At 36.7% G+C, this 21,347-nt stretch overlaps 1 protein-coding gene across 1 annotated transcript; it reads left to right on the top strand.

Moving 5' to 3' along the window:
• Positions 1–7,568: 7,568 nt before the first annotated feature.
• On the top strand, positions 7,569–20,801 carry LOC128784620 (interleukin-5 receptor subunit alpha-like). Its single transcript, XM_053936399.1, has 10 exons — positions 7,569–7,671; positions 8,009–8,163; positions 8,297–8,444; positions 9,001–9,109; positions 9,369–9,556; positions 11,579–11,715; positions 13,185–13,329; positions 17,169–17,256; positions 18,402–18,489; positions 20,691–20,801. Exons 1-10 carry the CDS (start codon positions 7,569–7,571, stop codon positions 20,799–20,801), a joined length of 1,272 nt encoding a protein of 423 aa, XP_053792374.1.
• The last annotated feature ends 546 nt before the right edge of the window (positions 20,802–21,347 follow it).

The raw sequence follows: 21,347 nt of genomic DNA, 5'->3' as shown, positions 1-21,347 counted from the left end.
GAGCACTAGATGTTTTATTTAATATCAGAAATCTAGACAGGAAGCAGATTTTTAGTGACTACTTGTAAATCAATAGTTGCTTTGCCAGTCCTAGTTCTTGATGGTGGCATTATTAGGAAAATTAGGAACTGAAGTTTAAAAATGTTGTAGGGAATGTTTTTGAGTACCTGAAATGTTTTCTGCATACCAACAAGGGAGAAAAATAGAATGAATCATTCAGAAGGACATTCTTATATTAACTGTATAGAAGCAGCATGAAGATAATTTAAAAATTATTCATTAAAGGAGTAGAATGGAGAAATTTTTTCTTGTTTAGAGTCTCTTGTTTTTTAAAATCTGCTTGGTTTTAAAGGTTTTATCCTAACAGGGGGAGCAGACATTAACTGCTGTCAGCACTTGAATATCTGATCAGGAATAGTAGCACAAATTAAAAATCAGGTGATGATATATATGCTCTGAAGTGCCTAGGAATTTTCTCTATATTAGTCTGTGTTTCACCAGTTCCCTTAAAATAATACAGAAGGATATCTTCCTAGAAATATTCAAGATTCATACTATTGTTTTAATGATAAAAGATAAATCATTCTTTCCAGCCTTATTCTCTTAGGCTGCTTGTAGTGACAACTATTGTGATGATTCAGTAGTCTGACCATCACCCCAGAGGAAATTTGTGTGCATAATGAGACATCAGCTTCTGACCAGTGTATGGAGGTTTTTTTTATGTAGTTCATTAAATTTAAAATGGAAATGACAGAATAGTAGCAATACCCTACAGTGTACCCCAAACCTGCACATTTCTCTCCCATAAATCTCTGCCTGTAGGATTTGAGAGAAACTGGAACAGAGGCTTTGTATCTAAGGCTGACTTTCACTGTCAACAGCTGGCTATTTGTTGCAGCTGATCATTTTCAGCAAGCAAAGAGGTATCTCCTCCAGGAGATCTCTTCTCAAACCTTGCATTGGTGTATGTACATACACATAGTTTGAAAAGTGTTACAAAATAATCCATGACATCAGAAATGCTACATTTTGAGACTGCAGATGCAGAGTAGAAAGCTTCATAACAACTGCCATCCCTATTATACGAAACAGAAACATGAGGTCAGATTTAAAACAGAACTAAGAGACCCAGATGGTGGAAATTTAGTCACTGCAGTATAAAGCTGTGATTTCAAAATTCCCTTCTGTTAACAAGCATGTATCACTTTCAGGACACTCCATTTACCTTACTGCTAACCTTCAAGCCCGCCTCACTACTCCTTTGCAGTGAAGCGTGTTACTAACAGCCCAAATTTCTGAAACTTCATTTTCACTTCAAAACAAAGCAAAAGATGAGTTTTCCCCCCTCTTCCTTTCTTGGTGTAAGCAGAGGTGGAACTCAAGAGTACACCAAATATCCCCAGCAGGTGATTGCAAACCCTAGCTGTGTAGACAGAAGAAACTAGACTGCAGGGACTGTGAGAAGGGAAAGACCTTGTCCTTTAGTCACATGCATGGGACTTCACTGGCCCCACACAGGGTTCAGAGGACTGAGACAGAAAGGGCTGTCAAGTACTAAACACTGCCTAAAGCACAGGCTAATTTATGGAGAGTGAGCAGTCATTCCTTTCCACAGACACCTAAACCCTGCTGAAGTAACTACAGAGTGCACTGGTTTTATAGATATTTTTAATTATATGGCTTGCTGTTTTGATCAGCTCAAATCCACATCTGGTTCCAATGCATCGCTTTGATGGACTGAAAGTGTAACACAACTCAGTGTGAGAGCCTATTAAGGATGGGAAAAAAGTGTTGAATTCCTACCATTCCTGCTTTCCTGAATACATTAACATATGAAGATTTGAAAAATAAAATAAAAATCTTTAATTATTTAAAATTTTAAAAGAGCTCCAGAAAATGTGTGTAAAGTAATAAACTTCTTTCCTCTGAAGTCAGTAATGGCAGTGAGTTGTGGTGTAAGAGAAGAGGAAGAAACATACTGCAATTGTTGAGGTACCACCATTAATTGAAAGTACAAACCATACATTAACTAGAAAAAAATTGCATATTTTTCTAATAAACAGAAGATACAAGGGGAAATGAAGTTTTCCACGTTTAAAAAATTGACTACTGGGCTTTTGGTCAGGTTTGCCACTATTACCATTGGATTTGAGATTCCAAGTCACACTCTTCTTACTTAAATAAAACATACTTCTAAATATAGTCCGAGTTCTCCAGAAGCATTTACCTTCCTTTATCTTAGTTCATCATTAGAAAAGTGTGGGTTTTGTAAATCCCCACCATAAGATCATGTCTGATTAACAGAACAAGGAAGCAATTGGCTTCAAGCACTTGAGGTAAAGTTGGTTTAGCCTTACCTGGAATTGTACTATCTAGCTTTAACAACAACAAAAACAACAAAACCAAAAAACAAACAAAAAAAAAACCCCCAAAACAAACAAACAAACAAAAAAACCCACATGGACCTAAATATATCCTTTTCTAATCTAAGATCAAGATGAGCATATTGAATCAGTGTATCAGGATAATCTAGATATAAGTCAGTCAAAGTAAGCACTGTCAAAAATATTTTATTGAAAGAAAGAGGCACCCAAAAGACAAAGCTGCTGTTTTTAAGACTTTACCATTAACAACCCAAAACATTTAATTGATCTTCTCTATAACATTTCTATAGTTGGATTTTTTGTTTATGTGTTTGTGTTTTCTTTGGAACATGTATTTTTAACACATATTCTAAAAGAATAAAACTATTTCCATACATAACTGTAACCGCCTCTGTCTGGGATAAGAGTGAAGATCTTTGGGTTTCTAACACTTCACGGAATAAGCATCAAAGGTGTTTCATGGGATTCTTCCTTTTTTAGCATTTCTCTGCTGTGTGTCCAGTATCTAAAGATAGGGAAAAGCAAAGAAGAGCAAGTTTCCATGCTCTGGAAAGGATCACACCAGCTAGCAAATTATAAAAACTATATTACTTGACCTCTCAGCCCTTTATAGAAGGGATCATGAAATATTTTGTCCAGATTTGGCAATTTTTGTAAAGGCAAGAAATAATGCAGTCTTGACACCTTAAGTTCATTTTTGCACGTAAAGGCAATAAATAATGCAGTCTTGACACCTTAAGTTCATTTTTGCACCAAAACCTGGGGTCAGATCCTTAGTAAATAAACTTTTTTATGTGAACAATGAGTCATATCTGTTCCAAACCAAAAAAAACCCCAAAAAACCCAAACAAACAACCCAAAAAACCCCACCACATTTTTTATCCATTATTGTCCCTCCAAATTCAGCTTAACATGGAAAGCTGAAATGCAAAATATCAGTGTGTATGAACAAAGTTTTTGATTTCAAGCCCACTTATTATCAAGTCAGTCAACTCCCCCCAGAATGACATTTGTAAGTTGTCAGTGTGTCCTGCAATTCCATTTGTGATAACTGCAAATTAACTTACTTTATAAAGCAAGCCACCTAAAAGGACCATTTCAGAGACTCAGCTGGGCAAACCATCAGCTATGAAGAGTTAGACAGTCCTACCTGTTCAAGATGCAAGATTTATTTGTTTTTCCTTATTAGTTCTGTGACTTTTTTTTTTTTTTCTATTTTGTTGCACACTGAAAGATGCATATTAGCCACTAAAAACCAGAAGAACAATGGCAAGTAGGGTAGGATCTTTCTGGGATTTTAATTTCATAGGTCACACTTGAACTGTGTGATTTAATTTCTTCTTTAATCTGACTTCTTCTTAAAAGATAAAAGCTTATTAAAATACATAAAAATTTTTGAAACCTTTCTCTACCATATACAAAATGGGAAAAATAGTAACAGCTCTGACTTTTGAGTTAGTCATGCAGAGGTGTGTCTCCTTAGAAGTCCAAAGACCTTGGGTAAGGTTCCAGTCAGTGTTTGCTTTATTCAGAGGTGTGCTTCAGCCCCTCAGTGGGAAGTGGCTCGCGCAATGGGCTTTTCTGAGGGAGTGCCTTGTGAAAAGGGAAGTCTCCTGAATCAATTTCTCATTGTAGTTCTAAATCAAGACATTCTCCAGTGCTGATCTGTCCCACTTCTCAGCCCAAACTATGCATAGGTACCCAGGGTTTAACAAGCATTAAAATTAAGGTAAGTTTAAAAAAAAGAATCTAAATGGTACTCCTCTTTTGACTCTTCAGCTACCAAGAGATTTAAACTTTATTTGAGCTATACTTCTTATTTCATTATTCATTGATCAATTTCTATATTTTCCACTATTAAATATGGGATGGGGGTGGGAGTGTTAAAAACCTGACAACCTTAAATTAAGTCTTAAGTTTTAGGTAGTCTTAATCAGACAAACAGTCCCAGTGATTCCTTTCATCTAAGACTGTGCATTAGAACACTCAATAAAAGATTTCATTGTTTAATGGTTGAATTTACTTCATAAATGTGGCATAATATAATTTTCAAGACCACCTGAAATTGTCTTTTTTGACAATTTTACTATTTATTTTTCAAAGAAAATATATGTATATAAAAACTATTTCTTAAAAAGTTAACTTTTACATTTAGGAGGATATAATAATCAGCCCCAGAAACTTTAAAAATAGCTTTATTCAAATACTTGTATAATGTGAATTTAAAATTAAATAGATTAATGTCCTGCCACTTGAACTAACAGCTCTTAAGTTTTATGAAACTTGTTTTATCTATTTTCATTTTTCTTTCTCTGTCTACTTCTCAAATTCACCAGGTGGGTTTTGTACAAACAACTTCTGCAGCTGCAATGGTGGATGGGTTGGCAGCTCCTGTCAGTTCTCTTCCCTTTCTTTTACTCTAACAATGCACTACTGTAAACCAGACATTGCTGGGCACCAACCAACTGTAGTTGAAGCTCAAAAGTGAAAGAGAAGGGACAAATAAAAGAAAAAGAAGTGGTAAAATATATATCTAGTGGGGTTTTTTTTTGTTTGTTTTTTTTAAAGCCCCATTTTTGACAGGACATGTCTTGGAAAGAATTTGGTTTTTTGTGGTTTTTTCTTTTTTTTTTTTTTTTTAGGTAATTTAGATTGTTGAGATAATTTCTATCCCACTAGATTAACTGGACTGTCTGCAAGTATGGCTTTTGGCTAGTATGCATTTTTTCAGAGACAAAAGAGCCAGAGAGTCTTATTAGAAAAAAATTGTCAGGCAATGAATTTTATTTTCCATATCATGGACTGAATTTCAGCACCATATGCTAACTCAAACCTCTTTGTAGCACAGGATGAGGAACACAAAGTCCTGTCTGCATATGTCTGAGAAGAAATGTTCTGTCTTTCAGCTCATCTATGCTGGCATAAATGAAAATACATGTTCTTTGACAAGTTGTGAATCAAAAGCTTTTTATGTATGGACAGGTGTTTTCCCTCCTGGTCACTTTGGGTGCAATTATGCTGCAGTGCTTTCACTTCACTGTTTTTTGTGGACTAATTAATTGTATATAAACATAAGAAATACCCTGTGGGGTTAGCCCAGCTGTCCTTATGCTGTTCTGCCTGCAGCAGTGAGAACAGGAGATGTTACTCAGAAATAATCCACAACTCTGGCCACCTCCTGCAGCCCATTCCCTAAGTATTCCCCCAGCACCTACAGCTGCTGAATTAGGGATGTGAGCTTGTGCATGTACCTCTAATAGTTTTTGGTAGCTTTCCATGTACCTGCTTTCCATGCATTTGCCTGGTCCTATTTGCAGCCCGCTCACACCATCCACCATCACAGTGTCGGTGGGAGAAGGTGCACGTGTTCATTGCACACTGAGTGGAGAAGTGCTTCTCAGTCCTGCACAAAAGGTACTCCTAGGAGCAACTCACTTTGGGGAAACAGCACTGGTCTCACCTGAAATGTCTTTCTTTGACTCAGGTTGGTTGGCTTTTTTCTAAGCTTGCTCAGACTTTAAAAGTCTTCCTTGTATGCCCCTGTGTGTCCTCTCTCCAACTATAAATGCATTTATATTGCCACAGAAATTATGTCCATTTTTGTTTCTAACATCAAAATTGCTATTATTGCTACTGTAAGATTTATTTTGTTCCTTTTCCTGTTCCACATCCCTTTTTGACTTGTGTTTTCCAAAAAAATCATGTTAATATTAGCCACAGGTATTTTAACTTGCTTAGTGTTTTCCATCCTCATTTTTCCCTTTCTGCTAATTTGAATAAAGTACTTACATGCTCCTAGGACTGTTTTTGATTGCTCCATTCCATGGAGAGGGATGAGCCACTACATGTTGAATACTAAACCATCAAAATTCCCTTGTTTTTATTTTATATCTTCCCTGACTTTTCCCTCTTACCACACACCATAATCTTCTAGGAGCAGCACAATTAATGGCACAGCTCACCCCTTCCCCTGCCAATTAGAATTGACTTCTTACCTGGGTACACCAAACAGGAGAATTTACTATTTGTTTGGCTGGCCATGTGCATAGTGTGACTTGCATACTATAGCTGCTGCTGGTGCTACAGCTGAGATCACTCCAGAATGAACCAGACGGGGAAACCTTTGCCTTACAGCTTTCTGTTATGATTTTTTCATAGCACTTCATAAACAAAGGCAGCATTCCTTAAGTGGTCTCTTTTTCACTGCATAATGATAAAATAGCATTATAAATTAATCTGTAGATGTATGTAATTTTAAGTGTATGTGTATTTCTTTTTTCCAGGAAACCTCATTGTAGATTTTTCCGATGTGCTGTAACATTCACACATTTTCCTCTACATGACCAGTGCCACTTATGAGCCTATGTATTGTGAACTTTTTGATACAGCTCCAGGTGCTGATCCCTGAATACGGTATGTCTGAGAATTTAAAAGTGAAAACAATCAGAGCCAAGATGAATCAGTTAATGAGTGAATGTCTCTTAACATGGAGGCATATGAACACAGAAGGTATCAAATGTTGTTTTACATTAAAGCAACTTCTGAATGAGACCCTTCAGAGAAATAGCAATGCTGTGTTGCTAAAACCAACTTTGATCAGTCTGAATCTGTTTGCTTACTATATTCCAAATTTAGCAAACACCTAAAATTCTCTTGCTGATACTTTTTCAAATGGCAGAATTCATCTCTTATGGTTCATATCCTCCTAAACCAGGTTACACAAGTCACAGTCTAGAAAAGACAGTTCTCTATGATCACAAGAGGCCAGATGACATATACAAGTAGAGCTATTGGGCTTAAATCTAGTCATGGTTATGTCAGGTGGGCCTTGCCTAAACACATGCAGTGTCAATAGTGTCATATCTGTGGTGTTGGCTTGCCATATGACAGTGTGCTGTCACTCAGAACCAGTGCTCTATGGCACACGTTCTCTCTGGCCCTGGCACCCAGTTAAAGAGTGGATTTGAATACAAACATCCTGGGAACAGCAGGCACCAGTCAACAATATCTGTCAAACATATGTCATTTCATATTTACTTTTTGTACTTTAGACACCTTTTAAGCATCTAGATGACCCTTTCCTAATATTTCACAGATGCAAAATGAAAGCGTCACGCTCTAACTACTTTTTCAACCAAACTTGGAACTAAAGAGTCTCAATTTCCTCAGACCTGTGCATTTGCTATGGCACGTGTCACAGTCATTCCTGTCCTGCTGTTATTAAGCTTTTTCCAACATAAGTCACCGTTTTCCACAATCCTGGCAAGAGGACAAGAAGACATAAAGGGTAAGTAGAGTGTTAACAGTTCATCCTATGCTAACCATCTCATATGTCTAATTTGAACTTGTCAAGGCACTTTCTACAGCCCATAGAGAGAAACAGAGAGCTGCAGTAGGAGAGGTGTCCAAGACAGGCAAATGTGAATCAATTAATTCTGAAAGCTGCAAAGAGCAGCATGATTCCCATTGCTGAAAGTCATATTCAGCAAAGCTCAGAAATTCCCTCCCCAGGCAAGAGCAGAGGTCCTGGTAGAGCTACTGGGCATGGAAACCTTGCTGAGAGACAATTCCTTAGTGTACACAGTGGAGGATCCTCTCTCTATGTAATATCATTGTAATTGCAGATGCATTTAGGCTACATAATGTTCTGTGGACCACCGAGGATGAGTCAAGAGTTATTTTGTCCTGGAACAATAACCTGACAAAAGAAGAAACCAAGAAATACACTGCGAAGTATATTTTGATTTATAAGTTCTTCAATACCACTAAGGAAAGGAAGGTAAGTTCTTCAGAGGTTGCACATAGTGTAAAGTAAAATAATATATTGTATTATTCAGTAGATAAATTTGCATTTTTCCCTTTCAATACTTAGAACTGTCTACCGTCATGGAATTTCTTCTTCCTCCCCTTAGGAAAGACTGCAGGAAAAGGAAAAGATAATATATCTTAAATTACACTCTGGTTTTAATGCTAAAGTTAAGACACAACTTTTTGCAAAAGAAACAGAAGACATGATTAAGGAGAGTGACTGGACAGAATTTACTTACAAGGCACCTCCAGGTCAGTTGTTTCCTGCTTGTTGTTAGGACATCCAAGCATTTATGATAATTTCCTGTCTTACTTGGAGAATTTCTGAAATCTCATCATTATCTTCTGCTACTTTTTTTTTCTTTTTTTTTGGTACAGATATGTTAAGAATATGGTTCATAATATCTTGAGATATTGCAGAATTATTTCCTTTATTAGATGTGTTCAGATTCAGAAAACTCCAGCTCTGCTGAGCAAGATGTCAGTATGATCCAAACACTCTTTTCATTTCCCTAGCAACTCATGTATCATAAAGATTGCCTTCGGTATCACATGATTTCAGCAATTCTTAAAAGATCAGATATTTTAATTTAAGTGGGTTAGTAAGGCTTTTGTGTCAGTAACAGATGTGCTTCCCAGTTTTCACTGTCTAAAAAGCAAAAAGAACTATTTTTACTCACATAGAACTTTTTCATGCTTCTAGAAATAAGCCAATATAATAGGTTTGTAAAGGCAACCATCACGTTGTTATTAGGAAATCCATGTGAAATAAACATGCCTCTTCCTTTTTACTATTTCTTTGTTGCAGTCTACATTCAGAATCTTTCATGCATCATATATAACATTTCTTTTTTCAATTGCACCTGGCACATCAAAGCAGAAACTCCTGAAGATATCCAGATCTTTATCTCATACAGGTAAGGATGTTTAGCCAGATAAGTATGAAACGATGATTTTGGACCGAAGGATTTTTAAAAAATCCTTATATCCTTATCCTTATATTTCCTTATATTTATTTATATAAAAATATAAATTTCTAATATATATATACAAATATATATATACAAATATATATTTACATTATATATATTTATTATATATTATATATTATAAATATATTTATAATATATGTATATATTTTTATATTTCCTTATACCTTATATTTCCTTCTCACAGACATGTAGGGAAGGTTTTTGCATGCCAGCAATATATAAAAAATGCAAAGAAGAAAAATATTGGATGCTATATGAAAGAAATATATTTCCAACCATCAAGGAAAATAAATTTAAACATAACTGTGAGAAATTTGAGAAACAGTTCAAGAGGACTGTCTTATTACAAAGCTTTCACACCTCAGACAATAGGTAAGTATTGTGTATTATTGTATATTATGAAAAGTTTATTTATTGGTTACTTCATGAAAAGCAGAAAAGGAAATAGGTGTGTCAAAGTCATAATATTAATTCTAACTATTTAGGCATTCATCTTAGTGTGAACGTTACACAAAGATTAAACAAAATGGATTAGGGCTGAAGGTATTTTAATTGTTTTGTCTGATTTAATAACATTCCTTATCTATAATTTTAATTAAAAGAAAAGAGCTAATATGAGGAAACAATATTTATAAGCACTGCACCCTTGTTTCTTCATTTTTTTTTCTTTTCTGTCCTTTTTTTACAGTGCTGAGCAAGTGTGATTGTAAAAAAAAAACATAAATAGTCACAAATCTCATTTATAACCTGAATTTAAGAATATGAATGTTTTCAAACATTAGTAGCACTTTTATTTATTTTTTAAGTTAAAAATATCTTGGCAGTTATTTTTAATTAATCTACAGGTTTGAATGATCTTATAAAATTACTTTTCCTAACTTCTCTGGGAAGTTTGAATTAATCTCATGGGTAAGAAATTCACCTGAAATTTAGCAAAGATTGCAGATTCAAATGCCTTTTAAGTCTTTAACATGTTGATCAACTTCCAGACCTGTAACCTGGGAATCAGTCATAGCTCAAGGGATAGCAAAAATATAATTCAAAACTCTAAATATTTATTCTGAGTTAGATCTCATCTAACCTTTTCTAAGACATTAGAATTGTTTGTTTTACCTAAAGCTTTACACTGCAATCAGAGCCAGCTATAATCTGACATTTGACAAAAGGATGAAATTAAATTGCTGCTTATTCTTGACATCCTTAGAAGGGAGAATGGTCTGGCAGCAGTATTTCAGAGGCTAAACAAAAAAAAACCTGTTTCTTACTCTTCTCATGGCTCATGTCTCTTCACAGCTCCTGGTGTGCCCCCACCCTCAAAGGCTGCTAGAGCAAGCACAGCAGCTGCATGGACCTGTCGTGCTGCCACGCACCCTCTCTGCCTCTCTGGCTTTTCTCACTTTGCAACCGTGTCATCCCCAGACCTCACTGACCCTGTCTGCAGAAGCTTGCCATGCACTTCTTTCTCTGCTGGGAGGGATTTTTCAGAAAACTCCAGCTGGAATGCTTCATTTCAGAGAAATGCAGCAACAGCTGAGAAGGACTGAGGATGCCTGAGTACTGAGCACACACTCAGGAGCTGCGCTCTAACAATTGCCATGCTAAAAAACAGCTATAGATTTGCTCATATGAATCCAAGGCTGAAATCCTGGGGACCCAAATGGCCCTTGCTTCCAATACTGTACTTCCTCCAGAGCAAGTGCTTGCTTGCTCCTCTACAGGAGAGAGAAAGAGAGATATTTCTTAAGCATCTGCAGAAATCTTCATGTATTGAATCAGATAAATCCTCTGGGCAACAGGTTCAATGAGAAACTGTGGGTGCCCCATGCCTGGAAGTGTTCAAGGACAGGTTCAATGAGGGTTTGAGCAACCTTGTCTAGTGGGAGGTGGCCCTGGCAATGGCAGGGGATTTGGAAATAGATGGTCCTTAAGGTCCCTTACAACCCAAACCCTTCTAAGATTCTATGAATTCTATGAATTTCTAAGTGCCCCCTCTGTAACCCCTCTCTGAGATGAAATTCAATTTTCTTTTTAAGTAATAATACCAGGACTGTGGGTAGACAAAACACATGTATCCTACATGACATGGAGCCAGTAGCAGACTCAGAAACAGCGCTGGCTCCGGAGAGGGCCTTGTTCTCCTTCCCACTCTTCCTGCCCTTCCTAGAAAGATACATGAAAAACCCCAACTATGTCCCCTTATTTTGAGGCACTCCCTGAACAGCAGCTTCGAAGAAAATGTGTCACTCACTAGAATGTTTTCTTTGGGTGTGGCAAACTCCAAAACACTCAGCTGTATATTTTAAGGACTGATGTACTTTCGTTTGTTTTACATCTGTTTAAATATGAGAAAGAGCATGAGGTACAGAAGGTCTCTCTCTGCTCTCTATTTTTCAGAGAAGCTGAACCCGCCAATCAATGTCTCAGTTTCCCTTGAAAACAGAAGTATTAAAATTCACTGGAAACCTCCACCTACTATTGGTTCAGCAAGGAAAAAGTGTTTTTTGTACCAAGTGAAAATAACAGATCATAAGGTAATCAGTTTCCCTGGTAGTAGCTTAGTCTGTACAACATAACTACCACAAAAACAAGGAACCCCTCGAACTTAACAGAATTTAATCTCAAACAAACTTTAAAGCAATCCCATTATCTTTAATGAATAATCCAACTTGTCTTTTTAGTAAAAATGAAAAATCAATACATTTTATTAAATCTTTCAGAGTCAGGTTGCATTGAAGTGAATTTGAAGTTTTTGGCTTCTATATTAAATTTGAATTGTACATTATTATCACCATATTGACTTTTTTGTTATAGAAAAAAAAAAGTATTGTCTGAAAGCTAGGAAAGGTTGTCAAATACCATGGGAAACAAGGTTAGAATTTGAAATGCTGGTTAAGGCAAAACTCAGGAATAAGGAAAATCCTGTGATTAGGAAACACAGGTCAAATATGTCAACATGAAATAAGGAATTAAAATATAAGAGTCGACACAGAAGAAAAAAGGTCTGTGGATTGCATTGAACCACAATCTGAGTCAATCATTCTGTGTTAGGCAAAGGTCAAATGTTATTCAAGTGTACATGACCAGCATGTCACATGTAAGGTGCAGGTTGTGACTAATTTGCCTATCTAGATGCTGAGTTTCCCCTGAAGTTTCATACTGTGCTTTGGGTACCACAAAATAATAATAGACACCAGAACTGGAAAAGCCTTAAAGGGAAGAGAAAGAAGTGACATGGTGCACAGAGTCAAATCCACACCACATCAGTCAGTATGAGGAGAACAGATCATGCTTTCCTAACACCAAGGAAGCAAAGATTCCATGCTTCTCCATGTATGAGATTCATACTTTCTACTTCTTTGCAGCCTTCTAACATCACTTTTAATTTCTACAAGCAAGAGTTTTCTCTCTTTCTTAATACTTCTTAAAATTTTAACATTGTTTATTTATAGAAGTTTGCTTCAGTATTTAAAAGTGATTAGGGATTATTTAAAGATCCCTCTGCTTTAAATTCCACCACTCCATTGATCTTTTGTAGTGATGTGCTTTTTTTCATAGGCACAATTAAAGATGTTTCAGGATAGCCACAAAAGCAGTGGACATCCTTCAGCTGAAAAATGAAAGATTTTATTATAACAGAGAAGCAAGTGTAGCATACTACCCACACCAAAATCTTGAAACTTGCAGTTCCATAGTTACTGTGCTCATCCCATATGTGGTGTGATTAAAAATGAAAGGGGAATCAGTGGTTTCAAAATCCTAATGTCCTGCCATAAATGATACCTCCTTGCATCTTATCAGTTCCAGTCTCTCTTCATGTTCAGTTCTGAGTTTTAACACACATCAGATGAGAGTCATATTGTATCTGGACATAAGAACTTTTCTGAAAATCTCTTCCTACTAGTTAGAGATGTAAATAGTAGTGTCTGACATCCCTTGTTTATATCTGTTTGAACTGCAATGCAAAATATTTTAAAGTAATCCACTAAACCTCTCTTGATAGATTGCAAATGTCACTGCAGAGAACTATAAGTATCCATTTCATAAGCCAGCAAAAAGATGTGCAGCACAAGTGAGGGTAAAGAAAGAGATTTGCATAGCAAATAAGATCTGGAGTGAATGGAGTGAACCAGTATTTATTCATGATGGTAAGTTATGTACTTACTACTCATAACTGTTATCATGGGTTATGTTACTACCATTCAATATATTTACTTCATTAATTCCTCTCTTCTTCAGGCTGCTATTGGGGCATAACTCTACCTAGGGGTCCATGGCACACACCAGGCTCACACAGCCCTGCCGTAGGGGAGTCCTTAGTCTGAGTTCTACTTCCTTGGTCTTTACAGAACTCTTGTCCTGAGTTAAGTTACACTTGACTCTTGACAGCCTTTAGGAAATAATAAATGGTCAGCAGCTGTCAAGGTCCTAACACCATCATACCTCCACCCTGTTGCCTTGCCCTGCAAAGGACAGCCCATACATCTCTAAAAATACTTTCAACTGGAGTTAGTAAGCGAAGAAATCCACAGAAGTCATAAAATTCATCCAACCACATAGTCTTTAAGGACTAAGTCCAAAATGTCCCTTATTACACTGGTGGAATAATTTCTTATCTGACAGAGATAGGAAATGGTTTAGCTCTCATTTAAATACATGGGCTCTGGCTCCAACATCTCACTCGAGCACAAAGTAAACAAGAGCCTTGCAATATTTTTCCTATAACCTCTATGAAGAAAACACCTAACAGTGGTGTGCTTACAAGGGAAACTTGTGCTTTCCATGATGAGAAAAATGCCTCCACATGCAGAAGCTTTCTGCCATCAGGTTAGGCAGAGGGGCAGTAGCACAGTGGTGTGATGCTGTATTTATAGAGAGAAACTTGTGTGTCGACACACACAAAAAAAAAAAAAAATACAGCACTATGGGTAGTAAAACAAAACAAGGAAAGTATCATTATTTAATACAACAGACTGTGTTTTGGAATATGTCCTTTTGATTTTTGAGCTTCAAATACATATTTATCTGAGGACAGGAAATGCCAGGCAAGATATTATTATTTTTGAAATTGATTGAATGTAAATTCAGTTATAGAGTTTACTGGATACTGGCTGCCTGCTCTATCCGGTGCCCCATTCATTGTATCCCACTGGTCTGCTGAAATCTTTTTTAGCCTAAAATCATTCATTTAATTTCAAAAGCATTCCACTTGTGAAATATCTAGAGAAAGAAACCTAATTGCCCTTCATTTTCATTGTGGTGAAGGAGAGAAATTTTCAGGCCATAAGAGTCTTGAATTCTTCATTAGAGATTCCCCTTTCTTCTCACTAAAGACACAGAGAGTCTAGGACCACTGCATGGCCTAGGAGGGGTCTGCCTGGTCTGTCTGCCTGGCATCAGGCCAGACACATCTGTAGATATGGAAATCATGTGTAGATAGGGGAAATCAGAAGAGGTCCTCTGGGAGGAGGCATGTAGATTTATTTGTTCCCTGCCAGCCTTTCACCAGAAGAAGGAAATGGATTTGAGCAGTCACCCATTCTGGTTCCAGCCTACCAAACCTTGCTCTCAGCATCTGCCAGTATCCTTTAGCTGTTTTCAACACTGCTGCCTTCCCAGCCTCCTTTACAGCTGTTGCTGAGGTTCAAGCATCACAGCAGCTTTCCTCCACTTCAGAAAAGTTTAGGATGGACAAGACCCCCATGGCATATAAGCTGTAATATCTGCATGTGTTCAGTGCAGCAAGATGATTTACCCTGGAGCGTACTGCACATGTGATGCAGCAACTCCCCTCCTTCCTACTCAGGAAGGATCAGTGGTTTTATAAAATGAACCTATGGAGATATTCCATTGGAGGGTCAGGTGCTCAGCTAATCTCTTTACATACCTCCTTTGATGCTGAGCTAAATTTTTCTTTCCATTTTACTCTGCATTCTGTGGAAATTATTCTATCTGCTTCTAATTGGAGACATGTATAAATTGACATTATGCAAGTAACCTGAAAAGAATAACATCCATTCAATATTTTTGTTTTGAAATGTGTTGATTTTTCTGGTGTTACACAATCTCTTTCTGCTGAAAGTCTTGAAGAAGCATGGCATGACCTGCTTTCTGTTTGCTTCTCCTTGACATTCTACTGTTTCATCTAGGAAATGTTCAACATTTCTTTAAGAATGCATTTTAAAAAGGCATTTTAGCCTTTATTTAAAAAAAAAAGCTGAAACATCAAAATAAAATAACATAATTCAAAACATAACTAAAATATTTGTTCTGAAATGTTCCTTTGACATGAAAAGAATTTGCTAATTTTCTCATGAGAAAAACATTAATTCTCCTTTGGAATTAGAATATGCCCTCAAAAAAACCCCTCACAATTTAACCTGAACTGGGCTGTTTACTATAGAAACTTTCTGCTAAAAAAAGAAATGTTTAATCAGCTTTATTCATATGTAGAAACTTGAAATAATTGGTCTTATTTTTAAAGCTGATGAGCATTCACAGATCACTTTGAAGTTTGTAGTAATTCAGAAGTGTTCTGCATTTTTGCAAACCAAGCCACTTGTTTTGGTTTCAAAGTTCTGTTATTTCTGTCAAACTTAAAGTATTTTAATTTGAAAAAAAACCCACCATGAAATGGTCTACCCAAAAGAATATATGTGCTTCTTTTTCTTGCTGCTTTCCAAAATGCAAGAAGTAAGAAAGCAGGAGAAGCAAACTTTGTGGTTCAGCTGATGATAAGAACAGGACTTCCTCTTCTCCTGGGTGTGTGCATGATATAAGGTTAGCAGAATGATGCAGAGAAATTACCACAAACTAAAAAAAAATCTGCTACATGGTCCAGAGGTGTTTCAGAATAAGTTTTCTGAGCCCTCATCTCAGACAACAAGAAGAAAGTAACTTCATCTTAAAGTGAATAAAGAGTAGTTTTGTACTTTAAAGAAGATAATGCATATTCATATAAGTTCTACCCACAAGTTTCTGAGTTTTGTCTTGGTTTCATATGAAATTTGTGGAAATAAATGGGTTCAAACTCAGAACTTTTATTCTTTTATACTTTGATTTTAATCTAGATTGATCCTAAAACCACTGTTTAACTGGCCTCAGACTATAAACAGCTCTATTTTAAGAGCTGTCCTTGCCTGTTTTTCTTCAAAATACTTAGTTAAAACCAGTTCAAACTAGTTGTGGTTCTGAAGCTAGATATTAAACAAGAAATAAAATTTCCCAGAAAAACATTTCTGAGTCAACCAAATAGATTGCTATTTTGGGTATTTTGGAGGAAGAAATGCAAGGTACAGAGCAGTAGTATTTGTTGAACAGTATAAACATGTATTGATGCAATTTCTTTAGGACTGTGCCAAGCAGGGTTAAAAAGGTAAGTATAATGGAAACCAAATGCTACTTCTTGAATCCCAAGGAATATTTTGCTTGACAAAATGCTTTTATTTTCATTTTGCCTTAAATCAGTTACAGCTGTGAAGTGGTAAGGTGGCAGAAGCAGGGGACCCATGGTGTGTGGAGATGGGAGGTAGCAGCAGTGGGAACTCAGGAGCAGCTGGATCAGCAGCAGAAGTACCAATGGCAGATGGACAGAGGGTTTGATATCCAGAAGAATCAAGGCTATGTGGAAATATCCAGTGGCAGGACAGGCCATGCCTAGGCTATGAGAGCAGAATTCCAGGAAAAGGAGGGAATGGAATGAAGCAAGAAGAAGTGCTGGACAAAGTCAGCAGCAAGGCTGAGGGCTAAAAGGAAGAAGGGGAGGAAGGAACAGTGCTGAAGTCAGAAGCCCTTTTCCCCTAAAAAGTCTCCAGGAAATGTTTCTTTAAATCTGTGACAGTTCATGAATAGAGCAATATTTATGAGTCCATATGTAATTAATCAATTTATTAAATACCCTAGCCTCTCCCATATAATTAACACTACTTTTCCCTTTTTTTTTTTTTTTTTTTTTTTTTTTTTTTTTTTTTTTTTTTTTTTTTTTAAGAAAAGACAGTGGATATCCTAATGCTCAGCCTTGCATTGTTTTGTCCTCTGGTTTCCCTTGGAGGTCTGATGATATATGTATGTAGAAGGTAGTGTACATTTCTGATGATTGTATAAATTTTTGGTGGAAGAGGGGTCAGGATGAGAGTAAACCATACAATGGATAAAAGTCAAACACAGATTTTCTCAAGAAGCAGTTAATTGTGCTTTTCCAGCTATTGTTCTAATAAATTAGTGCTTAATGTTATGACCTAGTGTAAGACACTGACACCTGTAATTCTTCTCTCACAGCTCCTATCACAGTCCCCCACAGATCCAGTCTCACACCTTACTCTCTGATGTATTTCTGCCACTATAAATGACATTTTTTAATCTTACTCTGACAGCTGCCTCTCTATCTTCAGTGTGACTTTACCCCATGGTTTCACAGGTTCTGCATTCAAGGCCACCTATATCAGTCAGACCAGAGATGAACTGCATATCATGCTGTCCAATTTAATTTCATAATCCATGGATGTTGTGAAAGCAGTCTTTCACTCTAAGCTAGAGAGTTAACTAGAAATAAAAAAGGGAAGTCAGGCTGATGGAACGAATTTCCTTTACTGTACTATTAATACCATTAGTAGAGCAAAGTGATAGTAGTGGCCCTACACCCACCAGCAGTTAATACTGCTAACTCTCTCTAGGCCACTACTTTTCTGTCTGGCAACATAGCTTCCCTATTGAGAGCTGCCTATGGCAGCAAAGGCTTTCTTGAACTGAGAAATAAACTTGTCCAGGATAGGATGATAACTCAAGATACCTTAATATTTGGAAGATGCAGTATGTAAGTGGAGCCTCTATTGAAAGTAAACTTATTATTTAATTAATGACTAATCATTATTCCTGATTTGTATAAAAGAAGTTACCAATTTTAAATTATGGAAAGAATACATAGGAATAATTTTTTAAGCTACAGACAAAGTAGCATGCCACAATTTCTCAATTTGCTTGGAAATAATATTTGTGTATAGATAATAGGGTTTTTTAATATACATCCAGTCCTTTTAAAACTCTTGCAGGTTAGAAACCAATTAGGCTAAAGAAGAGCTAGGGAAAATGTTGAGAAAAAGGTTAAATGGCTTTAGAAATAGTAGATGCTTGTCTTGGAACTGGAATAAATATTACAAAGCATTAATGTCTGATCTGTTCCTGCAGACAAGAATAGTTGCGTGCCTGTATCACTGTCTTGCAGGTATAGATGCCTGGAAGTTTTAACCACGCCTGTTCCACATCCTTCAAATAATATCAAAATGTGGTTAGCAGATGAGACTCACCACCAGGTAGTGTGTCTTTTTTCTCTCACCACATTGACATGCATGATGTTACTTGCAATCGGATGGTACAACATTGCATTTGGAGCAGCATGTAATTAAAAAAAAAAAAAAAAAAAAAGGGAAAAAGGTATGTACAGCATTTGTAGTAAAGCCAGAAGAGAACAGAAAACTTTTAGAGGTTACAGGACAATGATGTTAGACAGGATGGAGAAAATCCTCAGGGGAATAAAATGTCTAGTGTGCTCAAAGGTGTTTCAGCATATCCACACTCAGTGGGCCAACATTTTAAGGAGCGATCACCCTGAGTACCTGAAGAATAGTCAGTTGTGGGATGTTATACACGTAAGCATCTTGCAGCATGTAAGCAGTTATCAAGGGGAATTTTCTGTGGCAATCTGCAAGTCATTGGCTATGCAGTAGGAAATGTGCACATTCTCAGAGCAGGAAAGAGGAGGCTGCACAATTCATGCGATATAACCTACCCCACCTGTGCCCCTGCTTCAGGACAAAGCCACAAGCAGAGGTGTTTACATTGAAAGAGCTGATGCACTATTAGTTAAGGTGCTTGCTTATCTCGTGCCAGATTACAAGTCTTCAGTCAACCTGGCAAAACAAGGACTAAATATTTACAGTATTTTGTGATTGTCGTTAATGGAGCTCCTTGGCTTGCACATTCAATGTTTCTTATACCTGTCATTGTGTGAGCTGCAGGGAAAAATGTGCTAGTCAGGCAGTTGTTTAGATCTGTGTAACTCCAGAAAAGCTATACAGTGAACTGTGTGCTAAAAGGCACAGCAAGATTGCTCCTTACCTGGTTCTGCAACACATGAGGAGAAGGCACAGGTGTGCCCAAATTATGTTTTTTTTTGGTGGAAAGCACCATTGAAATAGAAAACTTTAATGAGGATTTTCTCTGCTTTTTGTGCTCAAAATATTTGTTCAGAGCCTCTGCAGGATTTCTGTAAATTTTACTCTCTCCTGCCATATTATTGTACTTATGCTGCAATATCAAAATATCTCCTAGTAGAGCATTCATCAATTTAACTAGCAATTTCCAGTGTGTTCCCTTGGGCTATTTTCTTTCCCAAGAGAAAGATGTATGCCTTCCAATACTGTGTTTTTGGGTTTTTTTAAATAATATATCTACGTGATTGCAAACTCTGAAAGAAACCACAGATATCTCAATCCAGGAACCATAAATTGAGTTGTGAGGCAAGAGGAATGGGTTGTTTCATTTAATTTTATGTTCTCAAAACAAATTTATGGGGGAAAACAATGTGCATATCTATACAATCAAATGACAAATTAAAAGATTGAAGTGTTTTGAACTTGCATCTGGAGTTCATTCCACAAGCCTTGGGCTGGGTCTCAGAGCAGACTATGCTCCTCTTCTTCACTACACTCATCTTCTCAGAAAAGCTCAAGAGCTCCAGAACTGGCCTGAGGGCAATTCTCTTATTCTCAAGATTCAGAATAATTTCTGTGACACTTCTGGTCAATATAATTTGACCAAATTTGATGCTAAAGGTGCCATATTGACCCTGAGCACAGCTGGTTAAACAGTATATTTATCACCTCTTCTGTGCTAAAGTCCTTCTCACCCATTTTTACCAGTAATAGTGAGCAAATTAACTGATAATACCCATTGTGGCTATGAATATGGGCTGGCAGAATACAGAATCATCACTATCAACTTTATATTCTGTATCTCTCTTCACATTAGAGCTCTGTAAGCTGCTGTGTAGAGGTCTTTGTATTCAATATATAATCACCACAAAAACTATATTTAATGTTACTGACAGAGAAAGAAGTGATTTCTGTCCCCAAACTATTACAAACACTGAATAAACCTTTGACAGAAGACTTCAGCATAGCTGGGTAGTTACTGTCTACATGATAGCAACAAGTTACTGAGATAACACAGTGATCTTTGGATTCAAGTGATTGTTGATGGCACAATGGTCATAACAGGCTGGAGAGTGCCAAGAAATAACATTAAGGCTCAGAAAAACTAAGCAAACTTGCCTGTGAGCAACTTGTAGATCGAGAGAATAATTAATATAATCTTTGCATTGCAGTTGCAACAGAGTAAGTAATATGTACTAATCCCAGATATATGCCAAATAAGTTGAGTTCTTGTAAAAATGCACAGAATTTTAATACCAATGAATGCAGATTTTGTGTATAATGTAATTTTTATCCAACAGCAACATATGTCAATGCAAATGGAGATGCACTCAGAGGTTACTCTGGGAACTCCAGAAGAGAACAGAGATGAGAACATTCGACTACAGAAATGTTTGAAGGAATTTGTGTAAGAAGACCTATAGAGATGACATGCCTTTTTTATCTGCATGCAAGTGTACCTTTCCATGCGGTGGACAATATTCTAACAGATCAAAGAACAGCTGATGTGGGAGTTTGTCTGAGCCCAGTAACTTGAAGTACTTGGCACTCTGACAACATGCAACTCTTAAAATTAGCTTTTAATCACAAACACAAAGCAGTATCTTGCAGTTTGTCTCTAAAAACCTGATCTTCAGCCCAGTAAAATTAGAGCACCTCAGAAAATATGAGCTAATATCGAGGTCTTTCTGTGTTAAAATGAAATTAGAGTTAGTGTTTCATAATGCTACAATAGCTTCCAAGTACTGTCTGATAGATCAATTCCTTTTGAAGATTGGCTGTTCATACAAATCTCATACTAGTTATTAACATCTGATTGAAGTGGTCATGAGAAATGGTGGAAGCAGTAGATGTTTCTGGAAACAGCAAGAGAATGTCACAAGTGTTCTCTAAAACTCAAAAAAAAAAAAAGTCCCTTTCTGAATCACCGAATTGTGTAAACACACATCAACCAGAAA

This window comes from Vidua chalybeata, chromosome 2 (genome assembly GCF_026979565.1).
Source record: "Vidua chalybeata isolate OUT-0048 chromosome 2, bVidCha1 merged haplotype, whole genome shotgun sequence".
NCBI lineage: Eukaryota > Metazoa > Chordata > Aves > Passeriformes > Viduidae > Vidua > Vidua chalybeata.
This window is presented reverse-complemented; position numbering and strand designations above follow the sequence as displayed.

Bases quoted from the DNA above. Each gene is read 5' to 3' on its own strand.
- LOC128784620 (XM_053936399.1), top strand. From the start codon at position 7,569: ATGGCACGTGTCACAGTCATTCCTGTCCTGCTGTTATTAAGCTTTTTC. The intron at 9,110-9,368 runs GTAAGGATGTTT...TCCTTCTCACAG, and splicing joins CAGATCTTTATCTCATACAG to ACATGTAGGGAAGGTTTTTG. The intron at 13,330-17,168 runs GTAAGTTATGTA...TTTTTTTTTAAG, and splicing joins ACCAGTATTTATTCATGATG to AAAAGACAGTGGATATCCTA.